General features: G+C 40.7%; 1 protein-coding gene across 2 annotated transcripts in view; it reads left to right on the plus strand.

Moving 5' to 3' along the window:
- The window catches only part of LOC6048879 (putative metabolite transport protein HI_1104), a 39,419-nt gene extending 18,374 nt beyond the window's left edge, over positions 1-21,045 (plus strand). For both annotated transcript variants that reach the window (XM_038262897.1, XM_038262898.1), the window contains 3 exons: positions 14,313-14,556; positions 19,381-20,282; positions 20,346-21,045. In XM_038262897.1, the coding sequence (XP_038118825.1) occupies positions 14,330-14,556; positions 19,381-20,282; positions 20,346-20,755 (1,539 nt within the window). In that variant the 5' untranslated portion in view covers positions 14,313-14,329 and the 3' untranslated portion in view covers positions 20,756-21,045. The remainder of the gene's footprint in view (positions 1-14,312; positions 14,557-19,380; positions 20,283-20,345) is intronic.
- Positions 21,046-22,264: the final 1,219 nt, after the last annotated feature.

The raw sequence follows: 22,264 nt of genomic DNA on the forward strand, positions 1-22,264 counted from the left end.
TTGCAGCGTGACCTTTGGAACGCATGTTGGCGATGGAGTTTCAACGCAAAAACAGTGCAAAATGAACCCCCGTAAATCAGCTTCATTGGGCAGTGTGTGACGTTGCAATGTTTTCTCTCTGTTTGCATTAAATTTGCTTGCAATTTTAAAATAAAGCATGCTTTAAATTTAAAAGACTCGCAACCCTCTAGAGAATTTTTAATGTTTTCAGTGTTTAGGAGGTCATTTTAAGCAACTTTTGTTCTACAAAAAAAAACTTTACTTCTCTTGTTATATGTTTTTCTTGTTTCATTAGGCAGGTGCAAATATTTTTTTAATGCAGAAATAAATTAAAAATTGAAATATCTAGTCAAGTGATTTAAAATGCATTTAAGACTAGTTCAGTTGTTTTGCAATCAATAGTTTTCAAAAAATTGAAGGAACTTACGAAAAAAAAATCACGAAAACAAAACTTTTTGCGGTACTGTACATAGAAAATTCACAATAATTCAAGAGATTTTAAAATAAACCCAAACATGCTTAAAAATAATTTAAACGTAGGGAGTGCATCTTAAATTAATTTCTGCCGATTGCACTTTAATTTCCGTTGAAAATTTGAACAGCCTTATTAGTATTCTAATTTGAATTCATGATGTTTAGTTTATGTTTGTTTCTGATAGTATTTGGCATATTCTACTTGCTTTGACACTTTTTAATTTTTTGCTTGTTTTCACATTTTGTGCTATAAGACATTACAAAAGTTACTGCATTATTATTGACGCATAAAATATTGGAAAAAAAGTAAAAAACACAGCCAAGGTTGACCCCTGGAAAAAAATTTTTTTGAAAATATTGGCAAAGTCGCATCAAACAAGTCAAACTTATAACTTTGATATTTTATAAAATTTTAAAAGTTCTTCTTTCCAATACTTGTTAAAGATCAAAACATAGCTGAAAATAAATTTTTGGCGAATTTTTAGATCGAAGCCCTCCAAAAGCAACAAAAGTTGCTCAAAATGACCTACTGAACATGAAAAAAATGAAAAAATAGCCATTACAGGGTTAAAAATAGTTCAACGAAAAACAAATTCCAAAATAGAAAAATATGTAGTCCGATCAGCCTGTACGAGGTTTGCTTCAACAAAACTTTTTGTTGAATAAATTGTGTCTTCTCATTTCCACAAAAGTCTTTTGCTGTCACGAAAACTTGCTTTGACGTTTAGCGTTGATCCAACAGAAATCCTGTTTTTAAATCAACCAAATGTTTTGTTGACTCAAATATGCCTCATTTTTCTGCGTTAGTAGAAAGATCCAACTAGTTCATTTTTTTAGTTTTTAAACTTTTGTCAACTACACCCAGACTGGGCATCAGCAAACGAGAGGATAAAGAGCACGGTTCGGTAGTAAAGAGGTATGTACTGTGAACGGACGGAGAGGGTAAATCTCGGAATGACCTATGGAGTATTATCCTCATGGGAATCATTTAATGGCGTCATCCATAAAGTGTGTCACACTAAAATCGGCTAAAATTACAACGGCCTGTGCATGAATGAACGGCTTGTGCATGAAGTTCTTGAAGATTCTGAAAAATAACAAGATTGAAAAATAAGTGTTATTAAAATGAAACTGGATTGAAATTCACCAAAATTCAATAATCTGTCGATTAACTCGTTTTTCCAAGTATATGGTTATCCCGACTTAGATAAATTTCAACGTTTTTTAAAAAAAATCTTAGTGGGTATATCAAAAATATTGAAAATCAGCTTTAACATTTTTGGGTTTCAAGCCATTTTAGCGCAAAATTAATTATCTCGTCAAAATTAAAAAAAATCCCATAGTTTCAGAGGAATTTGATGAAACCTTTCAATACCAAAATGTGGCATCCTAACATAGAAAATTTTCCACAATTTCAAGTCATTCCTTTAGGGGGTATATCAAAAATGTTTAAAATCAAGTTTGAAATGTCCGGTTTTGAAAGCATTGGTTTTGAGACATCATTTTAGCGCAAAATTAATTATTTTGTCAAAATTGGTCAAAATTTTCCCATAGTTTCAGAGGAATTTGATAAAACACATTAATACCAAAATGTGCCATCCTGATTTAGAAAATTTTCCAAAATTTCAAGTCATTTCTTAGGGGGTATATCAAAAATGTTTAAAATCAAGTTTGAAATTTCCGGTTTTCAATGAAAGCATTCGCTTTGAGACATCATTTTAGCGCAAAATTCAAAATTGGTCCAAATTTTCCCATAGTTTCAGAGGAATTTGATAAAATATTGTAATACCAAAAGTCGACCATTGACAAATTCTGCAATTTTGCAATATCAAAACAACACCTTAAATTGGTATGATACCATATTTTGCTCTTGCATAATCCTTAAGACAAATTTTAAAGAGTCCAGGAATACCAATTGGTATTCCTTGGTATTGATACCAGAGAAAGGTATTATTACGCATTTACCTTGTTGTTTCCCCATGCTCGGGTAGATTAAATTTCCAAAAGGTCCTATCTGGATAGAAAATCCATGATTCATAGGTTGTTTTGTAAATTTATTTTAGCAATTTAATTTATAAATGTAGGATTATTTTTTATTCGGAGTTCAATCGAGGAAGTTTTTTTATTTTTGCAGGTTGTGTTTGGATCTTTTTTAATTTTTTTTTCGAAATATGATTTAAGCATACTAAAACAATTATGAAAAAGTCTGTTTCTTAAAACCTTGTATCGTCTTCATTAGTAAAGTCTCACTACAATTGAGTTTTCTCACGCAATTCATGCATTATTTTACGAAATTCACTTTTCGTAAATAAACAATGTAGCACAAAACAAAACTAATTCTTTTAAAGTGTGATAATCGTGGAAAACGGTTTTCTGGCAAATGTGTTTTGGGAGTTCAGGAGCGATTTTTTATCGTGTTTTAAGGTATCTTTCACTTTTGGGGCAATGACTGTCAATAATGGTTCTGAATTCGGAGTCCAGAAATAGTAAATTGAAATGAAAAAAATAATCACTATATGTAAAAAGCTTCTACAACCAACACAAAGAAACCCAATTTTCGATTGAAACATACTGAATCAAGATTTGAATGTTTTTCTGAAACAAACATGGCCGCCAAATGGTCGATCGGGAGTGATGCCTTTCAGAGCCTTAACTCCTCTATTTTTTGTGAGTGAGCGAAGTTCACTAGCATTCAAGCGTAACAATCTGAGTGGATAAATTTATGTTCAAACACAAAATCTAGAGTTTTTTTTTAAAAAAAAAGGTCTTATAAACATATGAAACACAATAGCTTATAGGACCTTTTCAACAAAAAAAAACTCTTGACACGATTATGTTCCATATGACAAAGGTATAACTTGTTTCACCAAACATTGTCTGAGGTATGGCAACATTGAACTAAGCATTAATGTAATAGTTTTATGACTCTGTATAATTCCACAAGTTAAATCTTTCAAACAGCATTAATCATAAAATAAAATCCTCACTGGTTTCCACAATAACAAGCCTCTTAAGCCAGCTCATGTCCTGGATTGAACCACCCAAAACCGGTATCTCTCCCACCACGAAGGGGTCAGTGATTTTGCGACTATTTGCGCCCCCTGGGAACCCCACGATTGCTCAGATCCTATAATACACGCCCGTCCCAAAGTTCCTTTCACTTTTGAGAACCGGCCAAACCTGCTTCCTCCTCCCCCCCTGTTACCTAGAGGGGGTAGTTTAAGCGCAAAGAACAGATTCCCCACAACACTTCCTGGGCTGATTGGTTTCAATTTTCAGCCCACTCACAGTTTATGACGAGCCAAGAGTTCTAGAGCTGACTTGAAATGCAACACCACTTCGGTTGAGTTGTTGTCGGACAACGTGAACTTGCAAATACGAGCATTACGAGAACTGCACTAGTTAGCACCTGTTTGGCGTGATTGAGACACACCTGCTGTACCGCGTATAGGGAGATCCTGTATCACCTGTCCGGCATTGCTATCGAGCCTCCACGCTGCCAACTCCAGCATCACCTGGAGGAATAATTTATTTGCGAGCAGGAAATCCACTCTATAAAGGGGGCGAGATTTTTTTTGCTATCATCACTAAGGAAGGTTTTTTTTTCTGTGTTCACCGAGTGGTTGAGCGACATTCTCTAATTGCTCAATACTGCTGATTGAATCATGGAAGCTTTTGTGTGATATAAATTTATCGTTTTATGATTTGCATTAATTTACGTTTTTAGATCCAGAACGCGGCAGACTAATTGTATTCTTGTGTAGCTAAGTCAAGTTGATTAAATTAAATAAACAGCCGTCAATTGGAAATGATTTACTATCCGGATCTGGTGTCGAATGGTAATGAGTGCAATGATCGATTTGTTTCCAAGTGTATTTCAGTAGGATGCTGAACGCTTATTATGGAGTTTTTTACTACCTTTCTGTTTTTTTTTTATTTTTTTATTTACATTCCTTGTGAACTTTTTCATTTTTTCAAGCGTTCTTGAAATTCTGTAGAGATTATCTAATTTTTTAAGAAGTCACCGGGCATTATTTTAGAAGCAATACCAAATACCAAAAAAATAAAGAGGATATTAAATAGTTAACTGATAACTCCTTATCATCAACACGCAAGTCTAGCCCTCAAATCCAATTCACGACTGTGGCCGACTCGAGCTGGAAATCCTTCGCCAAATCCTGCCAACTCATACCGTTTGACAGTTGGACCGCCGATGGAAATGATTTCCGCATGTGTTTTGCCGCCTAATTAGTCTCAGTTTACTGCAAACAAAGTACGCTTTAAGTAAGCTCACCGCTGCTCCGCCTCCGTCGGCTCTAATATGTGTAAACAATTATAAAAATTATAACAATTCAATTCACTTGACACTGACTGGACAGTTTTGCCAGGCTGCGGTTAGATCGTATGGAGATCTCGTTAACCTCTCCGCACTGTGAGACACTTGAGACACCGATGTGATCGTTAAGTCGCTCAGACCCTTAACAAATCACACTCTAATGGCTAATGGATGGTTAGTTGAGCGACTTTTACGCCCGTTTTAACTATAGCCTGCGAAATGAACTGTATGCGTTGTTAACTGGGGAATTAAGTCCACCTTCAGTCCCAGCTAAGCGTGCGATCTGAAGTTATGAATAAAACACGCGACACTGCTGTTCCGGCCCGCACAATGCCAGGTGGTCAAGTGTCCAGATCGAATTTTTTTATCGCACCCGATGCCAGCCACCCAGGTGTGGACGGATTGCAGCTTGATTAAGTCAGTTTAGTATGTGCTCTATTTGCAAACGTGACCGTTCCCTTTAACCCTCAATTGGTGCAACACTAGAAAAAAATGTTAAAATTAATTAATTAATTAATTATTAATTTTCTTATGATATACCAAAAATACTCTGATTGAAAAAGATGTTGGCAATACTGAAAATTAAAATTACTTTACAATCCTAGAGAAACTAGGAAACATATCCCAAGGGTTCAAACATTCCTGAGTCAGATTGCTCTTGCACTTGACCAGCTAGCCTGTTAGCAATGAACTTAAAGGGTCGTTAAGTCGCGTAGATCCTGTCCAGATGATGTAGGTAGTAAACAGTAGTTCCCGGTAATCTTAGTGACCGAGTTTTTTTTATAACTTAAACATACTAGGTGCATGAAATTATTTTTAATTTTTCGTTAGGTCAATAGGGTGTTCCATGGACGATGAAAATTTTCTAAAAATCATATTTAAAAAATAATCTCACGGGACCTGTTTTTTCGGTCCGATTTATTATGTTATAATATGAAACATTCTTGAAATTGTCCGATCTTTTCGAAAACAATAGTTTTAAATTTTCAAATCAAGACTAACATTTCAAAAGGGCCACTGTTCACGCCCAGTTCACTCATTTTTGACGATTAGTAGAAAAACACTTTCAGACAACACTGTAGATTATGTAACACCACACACACAATCTCAGTAGCCCTTCGTGTACCTTTATGTTCAATGTTTGTAGTCGTTTCAGAACACGAAGTGGTTTGTCTTTTGTAATGTTTTGTAGACTTCCCGGTCACAAAGAACTTGACGAGCTTAGAACTAGACTAGACACTTTCCACAAAATACTTCTGACCAGATGGTCGACCGGGACAGTCACCCCTCCTCAGGGGCCAGTTAAGTAGACACAATAAACCGTTGTTCAATCCCTGATTTTGTACCCTTTTGTGCAATAAAATTGTCCCCAAGTAGATCGCGTTTCACTCACCGGATCATTAAGTTCTCCCCCCGACACACAGGACCACATCCGCTACGATGTGCGTTAACATTTTGGTCCTTCGAGCCGGATTGTGTGTCGGGACCCGCGAAGTAAAGTCAAATCCGCCGGTTTGTGAAGTCCGCGATGGCGCCGTGTAAAAGCCCGTCCAAGTTGCAAATGGCCCGAAAGCCATTCCTACAGCCGCGGTACCCAAAACGCAGAAGTTCCGTCCACTTCTCACCTGCAAAAGAAGATTCCTGTAACGAAAACCGCAGTGCAAGATGAAAGAACTTCCCGGGTGTGCATCCAAAATCCCGCGTCGAAAAGTGCATCAGAAGTGCATCCAGTTCTGTTGGAAGGATTCGCCATCTTCCAATCTTGTCCACCAAGCAGAAACCCGTCCAAACCGCCATTCTGTCCAGGTGATCAAGAAGCCAAGTCCGCCATCGTGATATGGCCACTACACAAGAAGAATCACTCCGCCGTGAACTTGACCGCGAAACCGTTCAAACCGTCGAAACACTCCGAACAAACCGAGACGAAAAGTGTACCGCGAGCCGTAAAAATGAAAACCAAAACAAAACGAGAACTGTCAGTGCGTTACAACTTTTCGAAGTTGATCGAAGAAGGTGTGCCAGTTTCGAATGAGAAAGTCTGCACGAAGAGACTGAAAGTCTGCAAGGCCAGCGGACGCACGTAAAAAAAACTTTCCGTGAAAATCATGTGAAGAAAAAGTGGAAAATTCGTGATAGCGGACGCCATTTTGCGCGAAGAAAATGGTGCCCTTGTAAACAAAATGTCGAACGTTACATTGTTCGGCACACGATATTCCGCCAACACAAATCCTGCAAATAAAGTCTGCGCTAACCCATGCAGCAGAACAGTGTTTCCGACCAACTCGTCAACCTCACAATCACTCTTTACAAACAAACCTTGCTTTCGGAGAGAATAAAGTGAGACGTGAGAAGTGAGCGAAAATGAGTGAGAAGTGCAAACGTAAACAAACCTCGTTAGTTCGCGGGTGCATCGATCGTCGGTGCAAGTCGCGGAAAAATATCTCGATTTGTCACGAAAAGTGCATTTTGTGCGTCGAGAGTCCAGTGACAACACACTTGTTCGTTCGTCGTGTGTGCGGTAGTGTTTGGTCTGCCGTGATTAAAAAACGGCAAAGAAATCGTGCCTCCCAGTGCTGAAGAATGTTGCAAGTGCACACACATCCACACGTAGCTGACCACAGCTGCGTCTGCTCTCGACAATCAGCAGAAACGTTCAGAGGCGTCGCAGAGGCGCCTATTCGGTGGGCTTGCGGTCCAGTTTTCGGTGTTTCGAACGGTCGACTCAGCACACAATACGCTGAAGGCAGGATCCAGCTCTAAGGCCTGAGGGGCGGCGCGTTCGTGGTCGGACGGGCCAGAACAGCCCCCCACCACCATCCTGAGATAAGTATCTTGCTTTTTTGTAGTTTGACCAGTGATTTAGTCGCTTCAAACTCTCAGGATCGGTGCTGCTGGATTCCTTAACTCCTCTGATTTGGACTCGCATCGCAGTCAACCGGACTGCCATCGCAACTGTGATCAGACGGACCGCAGCATTGGACATCCACGGCCTGGCGATCAGACGGATCGTCAACGACAACCAGCAAGTACTGGGCAGCGCCACGAGCTGCCATCTCGCACCTCGCAGTCGGACGGACTAGAGGTCACCACACTCTCCGCAGTCGGACGGACTGCCGGAGACCTTTCACGACGGAGAAGCAACCCTGCCATCGGACGCGGCGAGCGTTCCCCCAAGAAGTGGCTCACTCGGAGCGCCGAGAGCCAACCAACCCTGCTGTCGGACGCAGCGCGCGTCCCCGAAGAAGAAGAGGCTCCTCGGAACGCCGAGCGGGAGCATCCCAGTTTCCTGCGCAAGTAAGGTCAGCGCACCATGGCGCTGGAAGTCAAGTTGGTTAGCGGCGGGTAGAACCAGTCTACCGCGTTGTTCAACCTCCCCCACCGACGTCACCTACTCCCAGTCTGCTCACCTGGAGCAGATTCCCCATCCAACACCGGTTGGAATCCCGGCCATGCTGAAGTGTACAGCAGCATCGGTCCGGCCGTCTTCGGCCACCTTCCTCTCTGGGCTCGCGGAGATGGATTGAAGTCACGAGCAATCGGGTGACGTCATGGTCAACGGGGACACCTGGTCCCACACTCCAGCCACAACATGGTGGCACTTTCCAAGGCCTCAACGGAGGCAACCAACGGCCACACAGCTGGCACTCAAGCCCTCACTGGAGGCACCAATGTCCACACCTGGTGGAACCCAAGTCGGCCACAACGGTGGCATCCCACGTTGAAGCGCGGACGGCGCAGCAGATCATGGCGGGCGGCACCAAGGCCCGGGCACTCTTCAGGGGCGGCACCCAAGCCGCAAACCACCACACCACGGTCACGAATCTGCACAACTGGTGCAGCAAACGGCGGGCGGCGCACAAGCCGCAGTACATCCACACACTCACATACAGTCCACACACACACAAGGGCAGCACAGTCGCTGCACTCTCAAGTGGTGATACAGCCACGACGAGCGGCAAGAGGCCGCACTCCTACGACCCACGATGGGCGGCGCACGAGCCGCTGACACCAGCTCACCCGAGCAACGACGGCGATGGTGACACGATCATCGCACGACCGCAGCACAGCGGTCCCCAAGCGGCACGCAAGCCGCTGAAACACCACGCTTACCCCTACGTTAGAGCGGTGCACGAGGCACCAGTTCAGCGAGCCAAATGCTGAAAGCGGAGTTCCAGCACCGAGGCATTTGGGGGTGGCGCGTTCGTGGTCGGACGGGCCAGAACAGCCACCCCGCCACTTCCCCAAGATAAGTACCTGTCGATTAGTTTTTCACACAGTAGCTCAATCACCACAAATCACAGGTCCTGCTGGAACATCCCTGGAATGCTAACCACTGGCAACGAACCCGGTCGAAGGTTTCGGCCAACCTCACAACATCAGCAACAAGTTCAACGATCAACGTCTGCTCAACGAGGAGCGGAACCGGTGGCATCGCGCCTACCAACAACATCGCCTACGACCGCGCCAACTAGGCGCCGAAGTTTTCAACGGTCGCACCTACACAGCGTGGTAGCGACATCCGCCGCGCCAGCGCAAGGCGCGCAGCATCTCCAGCAAGTGAGCGAAGCGATCGCTCTTGCCAAAGTCACGGCAATCGAGGACACAGCAACAAGGCACGAGGAGTGGCGCGTTCGTGGTCGGACGGGCCAGAACTGCCGCTCCACCACCACACCAAGTTAAGTACAGCAACAATTTTAATGTTTCAACCAGAAGCTCAGCGCTTTCCACCCTCAGGTTGCTATTCCTCCTCGATTCGGCCCATCGTCAACAACAAGCAGCAGAACATCGCCGGCGTGAACCCAGTCAACAGCCCAAAAGTCAGCAAAATACTTGACGAAGAAATTTAAAAGAAAGAGCTGAGATAGTAGTTTTAAGAAAAGTAGGGCTGTTAGGATTTAATTTTGTTGAAAGCCTTCGGCCTTTCAAGGCGGGCGGTATGTTCACGCCCAGTTCACTCATTTTTGACGATTAGTAGAAAAACACTTTCAGACAACACTGTAGATTGTGTAACACCACACACACAATCTCAGTAGCCCTTCGTGTACCTTTATGTTCAATGTTTGTAGTCGTTTCAGAACACGAAGTGGTTTGTCTTTTGTAATGTTTTGTAGACTTCCCGGTCACAAAGAACTTGACGAGCTTAGAACTAGACTAGACACTTTCCACAAAATACTTCTGACCAGATGGTCGACCGGGACAGTCACCCCTCCTCAGGGGCCAGTTAAGTAGACACAATAAACCGTTGTTCAATCCCTGATTTTGTACCCTTTTGTCACATCCGTGGAACTCTGAACAAATTTCTGCTCAAAAAGTGTGACGAGAAATCAGTTCATTAGTGTTCTACGATAAATTTGTCCTGGATGATTTCTCAGCTCACTACGATCTCATAAAAGAAAATGTATACCAGTTAGACTGACATTCGTGGCAACGAATCAAAACAAACGAGCTCATCACGATTTGCACCTTTTTATCAACTAAAAATTGAGTGAAAATGTGTTTCCGTTAAACTGGCCATCACACGCAATGTTAAGCGTTATGCGTTTTGCGTCTTCCATAAATAACCATCTTAACAAGAGTACAGATTGAAAGTTAAAAAAAACTTGGCCTGGTGACATCAACTAAGACAACAGACGTGATCACTTGGAGGCACATTTAAAATTGCTTCATTGAACCACTTGTTTTCAAATAACTACCGTACCTTTCAAGCGTAATGTTTATTTCAGTTCAACTTATGTCTTCTTTGTACAAGATTCATAAAAATAATGCTCGTAACAAATCCAACTATCCCCAACCACTGGAAAATAATCCATTCAGATGGCACTTCTCTGGTTCTCGATCAAGCGATGTTCACACTAAACATTTTTCATCAGATTTTTTTATGGAAATCCGTTTCTTCTAGGACGCAATGGAATATGAACGAAAATGGTTCCTGAAGGTGGACGGAAATTTGTAACCATTAGAAAATTGCTTTTTTGCATGGCCAGCTACGATGTTGTTTTCTTTTATGTGTATAACAGTTTATGCCAGTTTCTATCAGTCAAGGGGTTCTAAAGTTGTGTTTCGAGTTATTTGCTCAGGCTGGAGAAAAAATCGTGCTGTTGATCAACCCCTCGGTTAAATCTATTATAAAATCTGTTATAAAAGTTGGAGCTCTCCACCGCTAGAGGCAGCACTGTATAAATCCCTCTTTTTGAATCTCAAGTTCTACCGATGTGGTGATACTTAGAAAACATCAATTTTCCTGCTTTTTAAGCCTTTGCATGGCAATATCTCAGCAACTAAAGGTCGTATCAACAAAGTTCAAAAAAGCAAAGTATAGAGAATTTTCTCAGCTTATCAAAAATATTTTTTGCAAGAGTAGGCAAACATGTGCACTAGTTTAAAAAAAATGGAAAACTGCGAGTTACCTAAAAATGGCCTTAACTTGAAAACGGTGCCTCTTATAAAAATTTCATTGAAGTACTTTTTGATTGCAAATTCGATTTTACATCGAAAAATGAAGTTGAAAAATTTTTGCGCCCAATTTTTAGTGTTGATTCAAAAATGTATAACTCGGTCCAAGATTTTTTGCACAACCTGCAAATTTCTGAAAAGTTGGCACTTGATGTCCCCTTAAACATATAAAAAATAAAAAAATAATATAGTGTTTTTTTGCAAATCAAGTTTTAGTGATAAAAAGTTAAATTAAAAATCACCAAAAAATTTTACCGTGTATCATTTTTTCAGTGTAGTCCTTATCCATACCTATAACTTTGCCGAAGACACCAAATCGATCAAAATATTCCTTCAAAAGATAGAGATATTTTATTGTTCAAATATCATTTTTGTATGGGCAGCTGCCAAATTTGTATGGGAATTTATATGGACAAACTAATGATGCAAAATGGATTCTTTGGGCATACCGAAGGCACCAAAAAAGTTTCAGCCGGATTAAAAAATACAAACATTAAAATTAAAAAAAAAGCTCGATTTCGTAGAGAACTGCTTATAAGCTATTATGTTTCATATGTTTATAGGACCTTTTAAAAAAAAACTCTAGACTTGTCGTTAACCAAATAAATGTAGCTAGCGACCGTCACTATATTTTGTGACCTTGTGAGATCTCTTCGTGTGTCTCGTGATTCCCAGCGATGTCATTCTCTCTCTCTATCACTCATGTGCTCTCACTGCAGAGTCTGAAATTTGCAATGAAAGAAGGCGAGACGGTGATTAGGAACCGATCACGCATGACGTTCCGTTAAACTGCGAATGTGAAATTGGTTTTTTGGCGGCTTTTGTGGTTTACGCTGCTGCGGTAGGATGATCTTGGAAGCGGGAATGAGAGAGAAAACGAGAATGTCGAACGCGAGTGTGAAAACAGAAAAACGTGTTCGGTTTCGTTCGCCGCTGAGAATATTAATACGGAAAGAAGAGCAGCTGTATTTGGGGTGTGAGTATTCAGGCTTAATAATTGTGAACTGATAGTTTGATATTTTTACAACACTGGTTAAAACCAAAGAAACTCGAGCTTTTTGTGATTTTATTATTGTTAGGATAAATCCAACCAACAAATTTCTGCACAGGCCCAACTCAAGGGGAATCATGAACTGTGAGATCTCCAGAATCACGTGCACCTTGAATTTCAAAAATATTTAAACAGGACCGAATGGTTTTTCTCCAACATCCTACAATTATGAAACAGATAATTTTGAAACAGCGTTTTGCTTCTCTAGAAAAAATTGTCTTGCAATGCAGTATTTAGTTAAAAAGACATACGAATCGAAAACTGAACAAATGTCTGTGTGTATGTGTGTGTATGTATGTATGTGACCAAAATTCTAACTGGGTTTTTTTTTCAGCACTGGCTGAACCGAATTTGATCAAACCAGTTGCAATCGAATTGGTAAAGGTCTCATACATTGCTATTGAATTGTTTGAAGTTTCGATAACTAGTTCAAAAGTTATGTATAAAAATGTGTTTTCACTTATATCCGGATCTCATTTATATGCATGTAAACGATGTCCGGATCCATCATCCGACCCATCGTTGGTTAGGTAATCGAGAGACTTTTCCAACGAGTTCACAACATTGAAGATCTGGCAACCCTGTCACGAGTTAAGACCACTTCAGTTATATCTGTGTACTATTTTTTCTGGATCTTAAAAAAATGCTCAAATATGTGTCCAAACCACTCATATTAACCATTGTTGGTAAAAAGTGAGGAAGGCATCAACCACATAGGTGGATTAAGTTAGTTTTTTAATGGAATTTGGTACAATAATTGAATATAAAGCACCATGCGTTGCCAGCAAAATTGACAGGAAACTAATTTCGATGGAGAAGCATGGTACTTTAAGTTTGATTGATGTACCGAAATCCGATTATTTTTATCAAGAGAATCTTGTAAATGAATATTCACCATTTTTGGATATGTTCGGTAAACGATCACTTCTAGATTATTTTTTTCTGAAATGGTTTATAGGACCTTTTTTTAAAAAAAAACTCTAGTCTTGTTACTTAAAAATAGTTTCAAAAAAATAATGAAAGGTTATGTAAGCCTGCTCCAAAATAGATCTTCAATTAGATTTATTTAATCAGTCAACAGCAGCTTCCTCTCTCTTCCGCTGAAATCGTGATTCGCGTGCCGCCAAAAACAGTCACCGTCATTCTCCATTCAACAAACTGATTTACAAACTTAATGAAGCAATAAACCGTCAATAGTTAATCGTCATGTAATCAATTGAACTTGCTGAATGCACCCAGCCAGCCAGCGTGTGAAAAGTTCGCGCCATAAACTTATAACGGTTGGCGTTGGCGACGGCGGCGCGCGTGCTCATCTGGTAGCTCTCTATACGGGAATTAAAATGCTCTTTACATTGCAAATCAATTCACAATCGATAAGAAGACTTACCGCTGACTGACGACGACAACTGTTTCGATTTCGTAATTGATGCCCTGCCCTGCTTGGTGCGCTAGGTGTCGTGTCATGTCACATCAGTTCCGGAATGGCATTAATAATTCATCGGTCACGATATTCACTTTAGATGTAATTGATCGATGCATTCTGATGAATACTTTTGAAAATATGCATTGTCAGTGAATTTGGAATATATAGGCTTGAATCAAATAGAAGCAATGGACTTAGAAATAATTTTAAAAAATCTTTTACAAAATTAATATTGGTCTCGTAACACTGCAATAAGGTTCATTAGCTTGCACAGCTACTCATGAGAATGTGAGCTCAGACACGATTTAGCCATGCTGGCAGCTTACGACTAGTAATTAAATCGTTAGTGGGCGAGTTAATCGGATCTACGCTGTGATCTCCAAGCCGACCATCTAATGCAAGTTACGCCTATTAAAAATGCTAAACAAGAAGATTCCACACCTGCGATTAGACCTAATTGAATATTATAAAACAAAAATCTGATTGTGTAATATCCTCATAATTACAGCTTTGATAACACCGTGACAGCACAATGACTCATCAAATGTCTTGCCTTTTCCCGACATCTTCCACAGATAAAGCCACTTGAAAAATGCAAACCCTCGCGGATAAGCTACGCTTCCTGTACAAGCCGTACGTCCTGGCGGTGCTGACCATCGGCTACATAGCTGGCGAGCTGGGCCACTACCTGATCGGTGTGACGTCCAAAGCGACGGCCATCGAGCTGGACTATGGAGATCACGCGTGTCAGCAGAACCACACCGAAGTCGAGCGGCATCTGCTGTCCAAGCAGTGTGCCGACGTTATCCTCGAACATGAGTAAGTTTAAAAAGAGGCAGAGCGAGGGAGAGAGAGAGAAAAAAAAGAGAGGGAGTGGATATGAATAAAAGCTTTCTTGAAGAACGCGAATGCTTTGCGTGGGAGGGAGAGCTTTTGGCGGAAATTAGTTTAAGCTTTTGGTAGAAAACGCAGTGATGCGAAAGGTTCAATAATTTCATTTTTTTGCTGTTGTTATGCCTATTTCGTGATACCTTAAAACACAGAAAAAAATCAATTCCCGTAATCGTGAATTAATTTCACGAATTTGAGATCCACGAAGGAATTTATTCATGAGTATGGTGCATTTGCACCATAAACGTGAATATATTCCTTCGTGGTTCTCATAATCGTGAACTGACTTCACGGTTTCGAGAATTGATTTTTTTCTGTGAACGGGGTGACTTTGATAGGTTTTGAGATTTCATCGCAGAATGAAGAGTACAAACAAAAAAACGGAAATATATAGAATAGAGTGCAACAAAAATTACTTTTTGGCGGGCATTCAGGGGTTTGTTCAGGTGGGCATACTGAGCCTAAATCCCAAATATGAGCTTGATTGGACGTAACAGGAGCTGGCGCTCCGCCCTTCAATTTTAAATGGGATTTAACCCGTAAAAAAAGATTTTTTCAAAAATGTCACTTTTTGAGGCATTTTGGCCACCAATGCGTTTACCAAAAACATCACTGGCGTGTAGGCCAGATCCTTGCGCATCTTTTGGTATATATAACAATGAAGTTTGGAGCATCCTGGAGCTCGGTACAGACCTTCAAAGTTTGGCATTTTTTTCGAAAAATCGACCCCGGCAAAAAAGATATGCGTCGCACCTCGCGACGCCCGAGACGCCATTTGATTTTGCTGGGACCGATTTTTCGAAAATATGCCAAACTTTGAAGGTCTGTACCGAGCTCCAGGATGCTCCAAACTTCATTGTTATATATACCATATTCATTTACAAGATTCTGTTAAATGATCACCACGGTCCCGGGTTAAATCCCATTTAAAATTGAAGGGCGGAGCGCCAGCTCCTGTTACGTCCAATCAAGCTCATATTTGGGATTTAGGCTCAGTATGCCCACCGGAACAAACCCCTGAATGCCCGCCAAAAAGTCATTTTCGTTACATCCTAGTATGGAATCATACTGACCGAGATAGAGAATGGTTCAAGATACTTCTAGAAGAAGTTTTCATTGAATTTTGAAAAGTTGAAAATGTAAGTTAACTATAATTAAGAAAACGTTTTCATATTCTCAAAGTGTCATGATTTTCTCATTGAACATGATTTCAAATCGGAATACGGAATGCATTTTCGGATTCTTCGGACAATTTTCCACTAGGAGTTAAGGTAAACGAAGTTAGTAATTCGCAATTTCGCAATTTTCAGTGTAAGAACGGGCCTTGACCGATCTTATGCTCTAGGTTTCCAACGAACACGCACTGCCCTTACACCTACATCTCGCCCTTGCTCTGAGTCAGTACGAGCAACACGCTAGAACACGCTTTGAGTGTTCGTGCCAGGCATGCACACCTTCTTTTCCGGTTACGCATTTTAACTCGGCCGGGGGTGGTACATTACGTAGGGTTTGATGTAAGTATAAGCGCCTAACCATTTATAGTGTGCCTATCAATTTTCATTAAAGCAAGAACTGTTTTATTTTTAGTTTGAATTCAAAAACTAGTTGTTTTTTTTACTGGGCGTTGTTTTTCTTCTGAAATCTTTCCTAGTGTTGAGTGGTGTTTATCTGTTGCTATTTCTTTTGTCGCGGTGTTTTGTTACAATTTTTGGGCTAAGCAAGTTATAAAAGTTTACCAAAAGTACCGTCAGTGGGGGTGACTATGGGTCAAAAAACGAAACACCTCTCGAAATTTCTTAACAACAAAAACAATTTAAATAACATCGAAAATCTTTTAACGTAGATTTGTTCTTAGATAGTTTACTAACATTTTCCCAAAATATGGTCGATTTTGATGAACACTACCTTAAATGCCAATTGTTTGAAAATTGACCCAATCTCACCCCTTAGAGGGGGTGACATTGAGTCAAATGAAACTAAAATGATGCTGAAATACAAAGATATGGTAAAAACAAGTCATCCAACAGCGTTTCTTGTTCGAGGGAATCGTATTGACACGCTACAATGTTTGAAGTGGAGATTTTCAAACATTTGGGTAGTTTTCGAGCAATTCTAACAATAATATTAGAAAAATGATTTTTCGAGAGGTCATTTTTGGCCAAAAACGTACCCCAACTTTAGACATCTGCCAAAATAACAGGATATGTTCTAGGAACGAATTTATACTAGCGAAGTCATCTTAAGATGTCCCCTAAACAACCCTTTTAACAGAATTCAGTTTCATTGAAAAGAATCTGAGAAATGGTAAAATCCGTAAAAAATCACTTTGACCCAATCTCACCCCCCAGACCCAATGTCACCCCCACTGACGGTACAATAGTAATATTTGTGTTAATCCTTTAACCATTCCATAAATTTAGTAAGGGCTCAAGCCTCACTTGTTTGAAAAAAAAAAAATAGACAGTAAAAGAGAATATATTTTATAAAAATCAAGAATCAATAGTAAGAGAATGATGATTGTATTTTAATGAATAAAAATGAGAAGCTGGATGTAGTACATATAAAATTAGACAATAGTTAATAAATAGAGATAAAAAACAAGCTTAGATTATAGTAATGATAATTTATAGGACAGATAAAGAATTATTCTAATAAATAAATTTGCTATAAAATCAAAAAAGATTAGGCAAATGATGAATAGACTTGATATTACTAGTACATTAAGAAAAAGTATAATTTTAAGGGGGAAAAAACAAAGATTGTTACAGCAGTATCAATTGGTAAAAAAGTGTGGAAAAGCTTTGAGAGATAAAAGAATCAAATGTTAGTAAAATCAAAAACAAATTATGGATATTAAATAGAAGAATCAGTGAAGAAGTCAGAATCAGTAGAGCAAAATAAAAATAAAAAATAGGTGGTAGCTGAGAATGAAGAGAAGAGAAACCCCCTTTATGCGATGTTTCAGGTACATCCACAGCAGTTGACTCAACATACTGTGAATCAAAACAATACCGTCTACAATCACCCTTTCCCACATTGTCGCGCCCCTTTCTTTCAGCCGTCTCGACTCTGACCCGCGGTGGTCAAAGGTTTACGATCCGTTTCCACAAGGAACCAGAGCTATACTGTTCTGATCAAGATAATTCGGATGATCTAACAGAACTACGGATGTAGTTTGTTGCGCTCCTTCCAGGATGTTCCTTACCTGGACGTCAACCGAAGAGCACGCAACAAGATCAGTGCCATTGCATGCTCTTAGGTATCAATCCTTGGGCTGCAAGGTAAACGAAGCTAGTAAATAATAAAAATTGAGTATTTTTGAAACATAATTTAATAAAACATCCAAATTTGAAGGCATTTTCAGCAAAACAAATTTCATACAAAATGTGAAAACTTTTGATTCGTGCTTCGAATTAAGTTTAAAATTCAATATGAATCGATAATTTTATAAACAAAACTATTTTAACAAATTTCGGGCAAAATTCTGACTATTTAACAATTTTACCTAACATTTATATGTATTTTGTTAAAAAGCTTATAAACATTGTTAACTAAATATTAGGGTGGCTTGAAGTTGTATGGGAAAATTTCAAAATGGACTAATTCAATCAGAACAGGTATTTTCCGGTTCCATTTGGGCCCCCAAACAACCCTCGGTAGATATTTCGAAATCTTAATTTTTAACCTAATAAGGAAGCAACCTAGCAAAATGGTGTCTTTGGAAGAGTTGTTCTATATGAAAGTGGTTTTTATTTAAAAATATTGACATGCAGGGTGAAAACCAAGCCCTAACTTCTACTGGTGACCTTTTTAAAGCATTGGTATCTTAGGAAAAGTTGTTAAGCTACTTATTCCAAGAAATTTTGATATGGTTGGAAGACAGGGTAGCACATCTACAGGGTGTCAAAACATTTCAAGCTTCTTTTGAGACACTAGTTAGGGCTTTGTTGACACCCTGTAGGTGTGTCACCCGCACGTCAATATTTTTTAAATAAAAACCACTTTCAAATAGAATAACTTTTCCTAAGACACCATTTTGCTAGGTTGCTTCCTTATTACGTTAAAAATTAAGATTTCGAAATATCTGCCGAAGTAGGGGAAATTCTCGTATGTTTGGCAGGTTTAGCTTTCGCTCCTAACTCCATCCAATTTGCTGATTTTCACTGTTTAAACAAATAATTTTGCAAAAATTTTGATAGAAAATTGCTTGCTCACTTCTTATTGAGCTATTTATCACTCGATTTCAGTTGAAAACGCTTTTAATTAGCTTTAATTGAATGTCAAAGTCCTGACCTGCCAACATTAGAGGCACGCTGGAATTAGATGCTGTTCCCCTACTAGCAGTGTTGGCAAGAAATATAATTTTCAGCACTTATTTTCAAATGCCTCTTTTAAAAACTCTATTTCCAGAAGCAAGATAGGACCAAACTTTCTTTGGGAAAGTTTTAGAGGACATTCAGGACTATAATTCAACGGTGTTAATTTTTAAATTGAGTGAAAAATGAAAATTATAAAAATCAAAATGTAAAAAAGAGGGATTTCTCATAGAAATTTTCATTTAAATTTGAACCTTTTTTTCGGAAAGCCGGGTCAAATTTAATCGCTTCCAAATTTTGGGGGGTTGTTTGGGGGCCCAAATGGAACCGGAAAATGCCTGTTCTGTAAAATCGAAACATGATGGAAACGCATGATGTTTTTTTTTTATTTATTCAAACAATTTTTTTAATTTCCATGCCTTACCGTTCGTTCCAGATGCCACCAGCAACTTCACAACGGGACGCTGTACTGCGAATGGAACTACAACGGGCTGGGCCTCGAGTACCAACTGCTGGCCGGTCCGAGCTTCATTGCCGTGTTCACGGTGATGGGCGTCGTGTTGGGCTTCGCCGCCGATCGCTTCAACCGGGTTCGCATGTTGACCGTCTGCACGCTGGTCTTCGGGCTGGCCATCATCTTCCAGGGTACCGTCCAGGAGTACTGGCAGCTGATTCTGCTGCGTATGGTGATGGCAGCGGGCGAGGCTGGCTGCAATCCGTTGGCCACCGGAATCATGAGCGATATCTTCCCGGAGAGCAAGCGCGCGCTGGTGATGGCCATTTTCAACTGGGGAATCTATGGCGGGTATGGGATTGCTTTTCCGGTGGGTCGTTACATTACGAAGCTGGACATTTGGGGTCAGGGATGGCGCATCTGCTACTACGGAACCGGAGTGCTGGCTCTGTTGATGGCCGTTTTGACTGGGACTACGCTGAAGGAACCGGAACGGCAGAGTATCGGCGAGGAAAATGAAGCGAAGGTCAAGGTTCCGCTGGTGAAGGTGCTGATGCAACCGCGTGTCATCCTGCTCATGATTGCGGCCTCGATCCGGCACTGCGGTGGAATGACCTTCGCTTACAATGCTGATTTGTACTACAACATCTACTTCCCCGACGTGGACCTTGGCTGGTGGCTGTTTGCCGTGACGATCGGAATCGGCAGCATTGGTGTGGTGATTGGAGGCATCGTTTCGGATAAGTTTGTGGCCAAGATGGGAATCCGGTCGCGTGTTGCTTGCCTGGCCATCAGCCAACTGATTGCCACTCCGTTCGCTTTTGGATCCGTGTACTACGAGCCATTGTGGGCAATGATCACGCTTGGAATCAGCTACTTCTTTGGTGAGTTACCAAGCGTCTCCACCGAGTTTGAACTTTTCTAACTCCTTTTTTTCTCTCTTGCAGCCGAAATGTGGTTCGGAATCGTGTTCGCCGTGCTGGTGGAAATCGTCCCGCTGCAGGTCCGCTCGACCACCATCGGCGTGTTCCTGTTCGTGATGAACAACATCGGTGGCAACCTGCCCATCCTGGTCGACCCCCTGGCCAAGGCAATCGGCTACCGTGGCTCCGTCATGTTCTTCTACGCCGGATTCTACGGCCTCAGCACGATTCTGTTCTTCATCACGATGTTCTTCATGGACGGACCGGTCAAGGCGACGGCCCCGGAAACGACCGAGCGCAACCAGGTCGAGATGGGCCACGAGAACAACACCTTCCAGCCGGACGACTTTATCAACGGAATCAACGGCGGTGCGCCCAAAACCAACGGACACAACATCCTGAACGTGAGGCCCTCGGAAAGTAGCAGACTGTAGACCAAATCGCAGCACGGAGCGTAGGATTAAGGCTAGGATATTGAATGCGATGAGGACGAATCTCGCGCGGCAGAGAGCCTTAACACGGACGAAGCTCATGTTCAATTTTACAGTGGTACCTCGAAAGTTTTTTTTACACAACAATTAATGTTAGGAATGAATCTCGTGCAGGCAAGAGTGCAAGACGACGTGACTTTACGCGTAGTTGATTTTATTTATAACCGGTGATACATTAGACGTGTTTTAATTAGAGACGAACAATTCAAGCAATAAATGCAGCCATTTTAAATAAGACTTTTTTTATTTTTCGAATTCATCTCCCAAAACAGTAAATTTCAATTATAATTGCTACTTACTTTTCCTTTCAATGCAACTAACCAATCGGAAAGCAGTAAACATTTCAAGTGTCCTCTTCAACCGACTGCTTGCTTGCTTGTGTGTTTAATTGGAAAGCGCACTCGCCCTCAGCAGAACCGCCACCCAACAATTAGCATCAATTTCCTCCCCCGCGTTTTCCGTTCTAACGGAACCCACTTCAATCGAATCAACCGGTGGAAACCAAATAACCCTTGCTGGACACACACACACACTTTCCCCGAACTAGGTCCAGCCTCCTTTGCAACAAGAGAAAACGAGAATGATGACTGAAAAAGGAGAAAAAAGCGTCGAGCGGAAATCGAAAACCAAACCGGTGCCGATTGCAAACCAAGAGTCAAACACGCCACGTGTGATGGTTTCTGGGACAGACAAACCAACGTTAATCTTTTTTTAACGTTCAGTTTGAATGATCGGAAACTTGGATGCACGTGCTGATTTACGTCTGATTATCTGTGGCGGAGAGGAAAAGCAAAATAAAAACTAACTTAATCCACCTATGTGGTTGATGCCTTCCTCACTTTTTACCAAAAATGGGTATATGAATGGTTTCATCTTTTTTTTATATCCAGAAAAAAAGAACACCATGTATAACTTATGTGGTCATAACTCGAGACAGGGTTGCCAGATCTTCATTGTTTTGGACTCTTTGGAAAGGCCTTTCAATAACCTAACCAACGATGGGTCAGATGATGGATCCGGACATAGTTTACATACATTTAAGTGAGATCCAGCTTCAAAAATGTACATGAATACCACTTAAGTGGTCATAACTCGAGACAGGGTTGCCAGATCTTCAATGTCTTGTACTCATTGGAAAGGCCTTTCAATTACCTAACCAACGATGGGTCGGATGATGGATCCGGACATAGTTTACATAAATTTAAGTGAGATCCGGCTTCAAAAAAGTACATAAATATCACTTAAGTGGTCATAACTCGAGATAGGGTTGTCAGATCTTCAATGTCTTGGACTCATTGGAAAGGCCTTTCAATAACCTTACCAACGATGGGTCGGATGATGGATCCGGACATAGTTAACATACATTTAAGTGAGATCCAGCTTCAAAAAAGTACATAAATATCACTTAAGTGGTCATAACTCGAGACAGGGTTGCCAGATCTTCAATGTCTT

This window comes from Culex quinquefasciatus, chromosome 3, assembly GCF_015732765.1.
Source record: "Culex quinquefasciatus strain JHB chromosome 3, VPISU_Cqui_1.0_pri_paternal, whole genome shotgun sequence".
In the NCBI taxonomy this organism is placed as follows: Eukaryota; Metazoa; Arthropoda; class Insecta; order Diptera; family Culicidae; genus Culex; species Culex quinquefasciatus.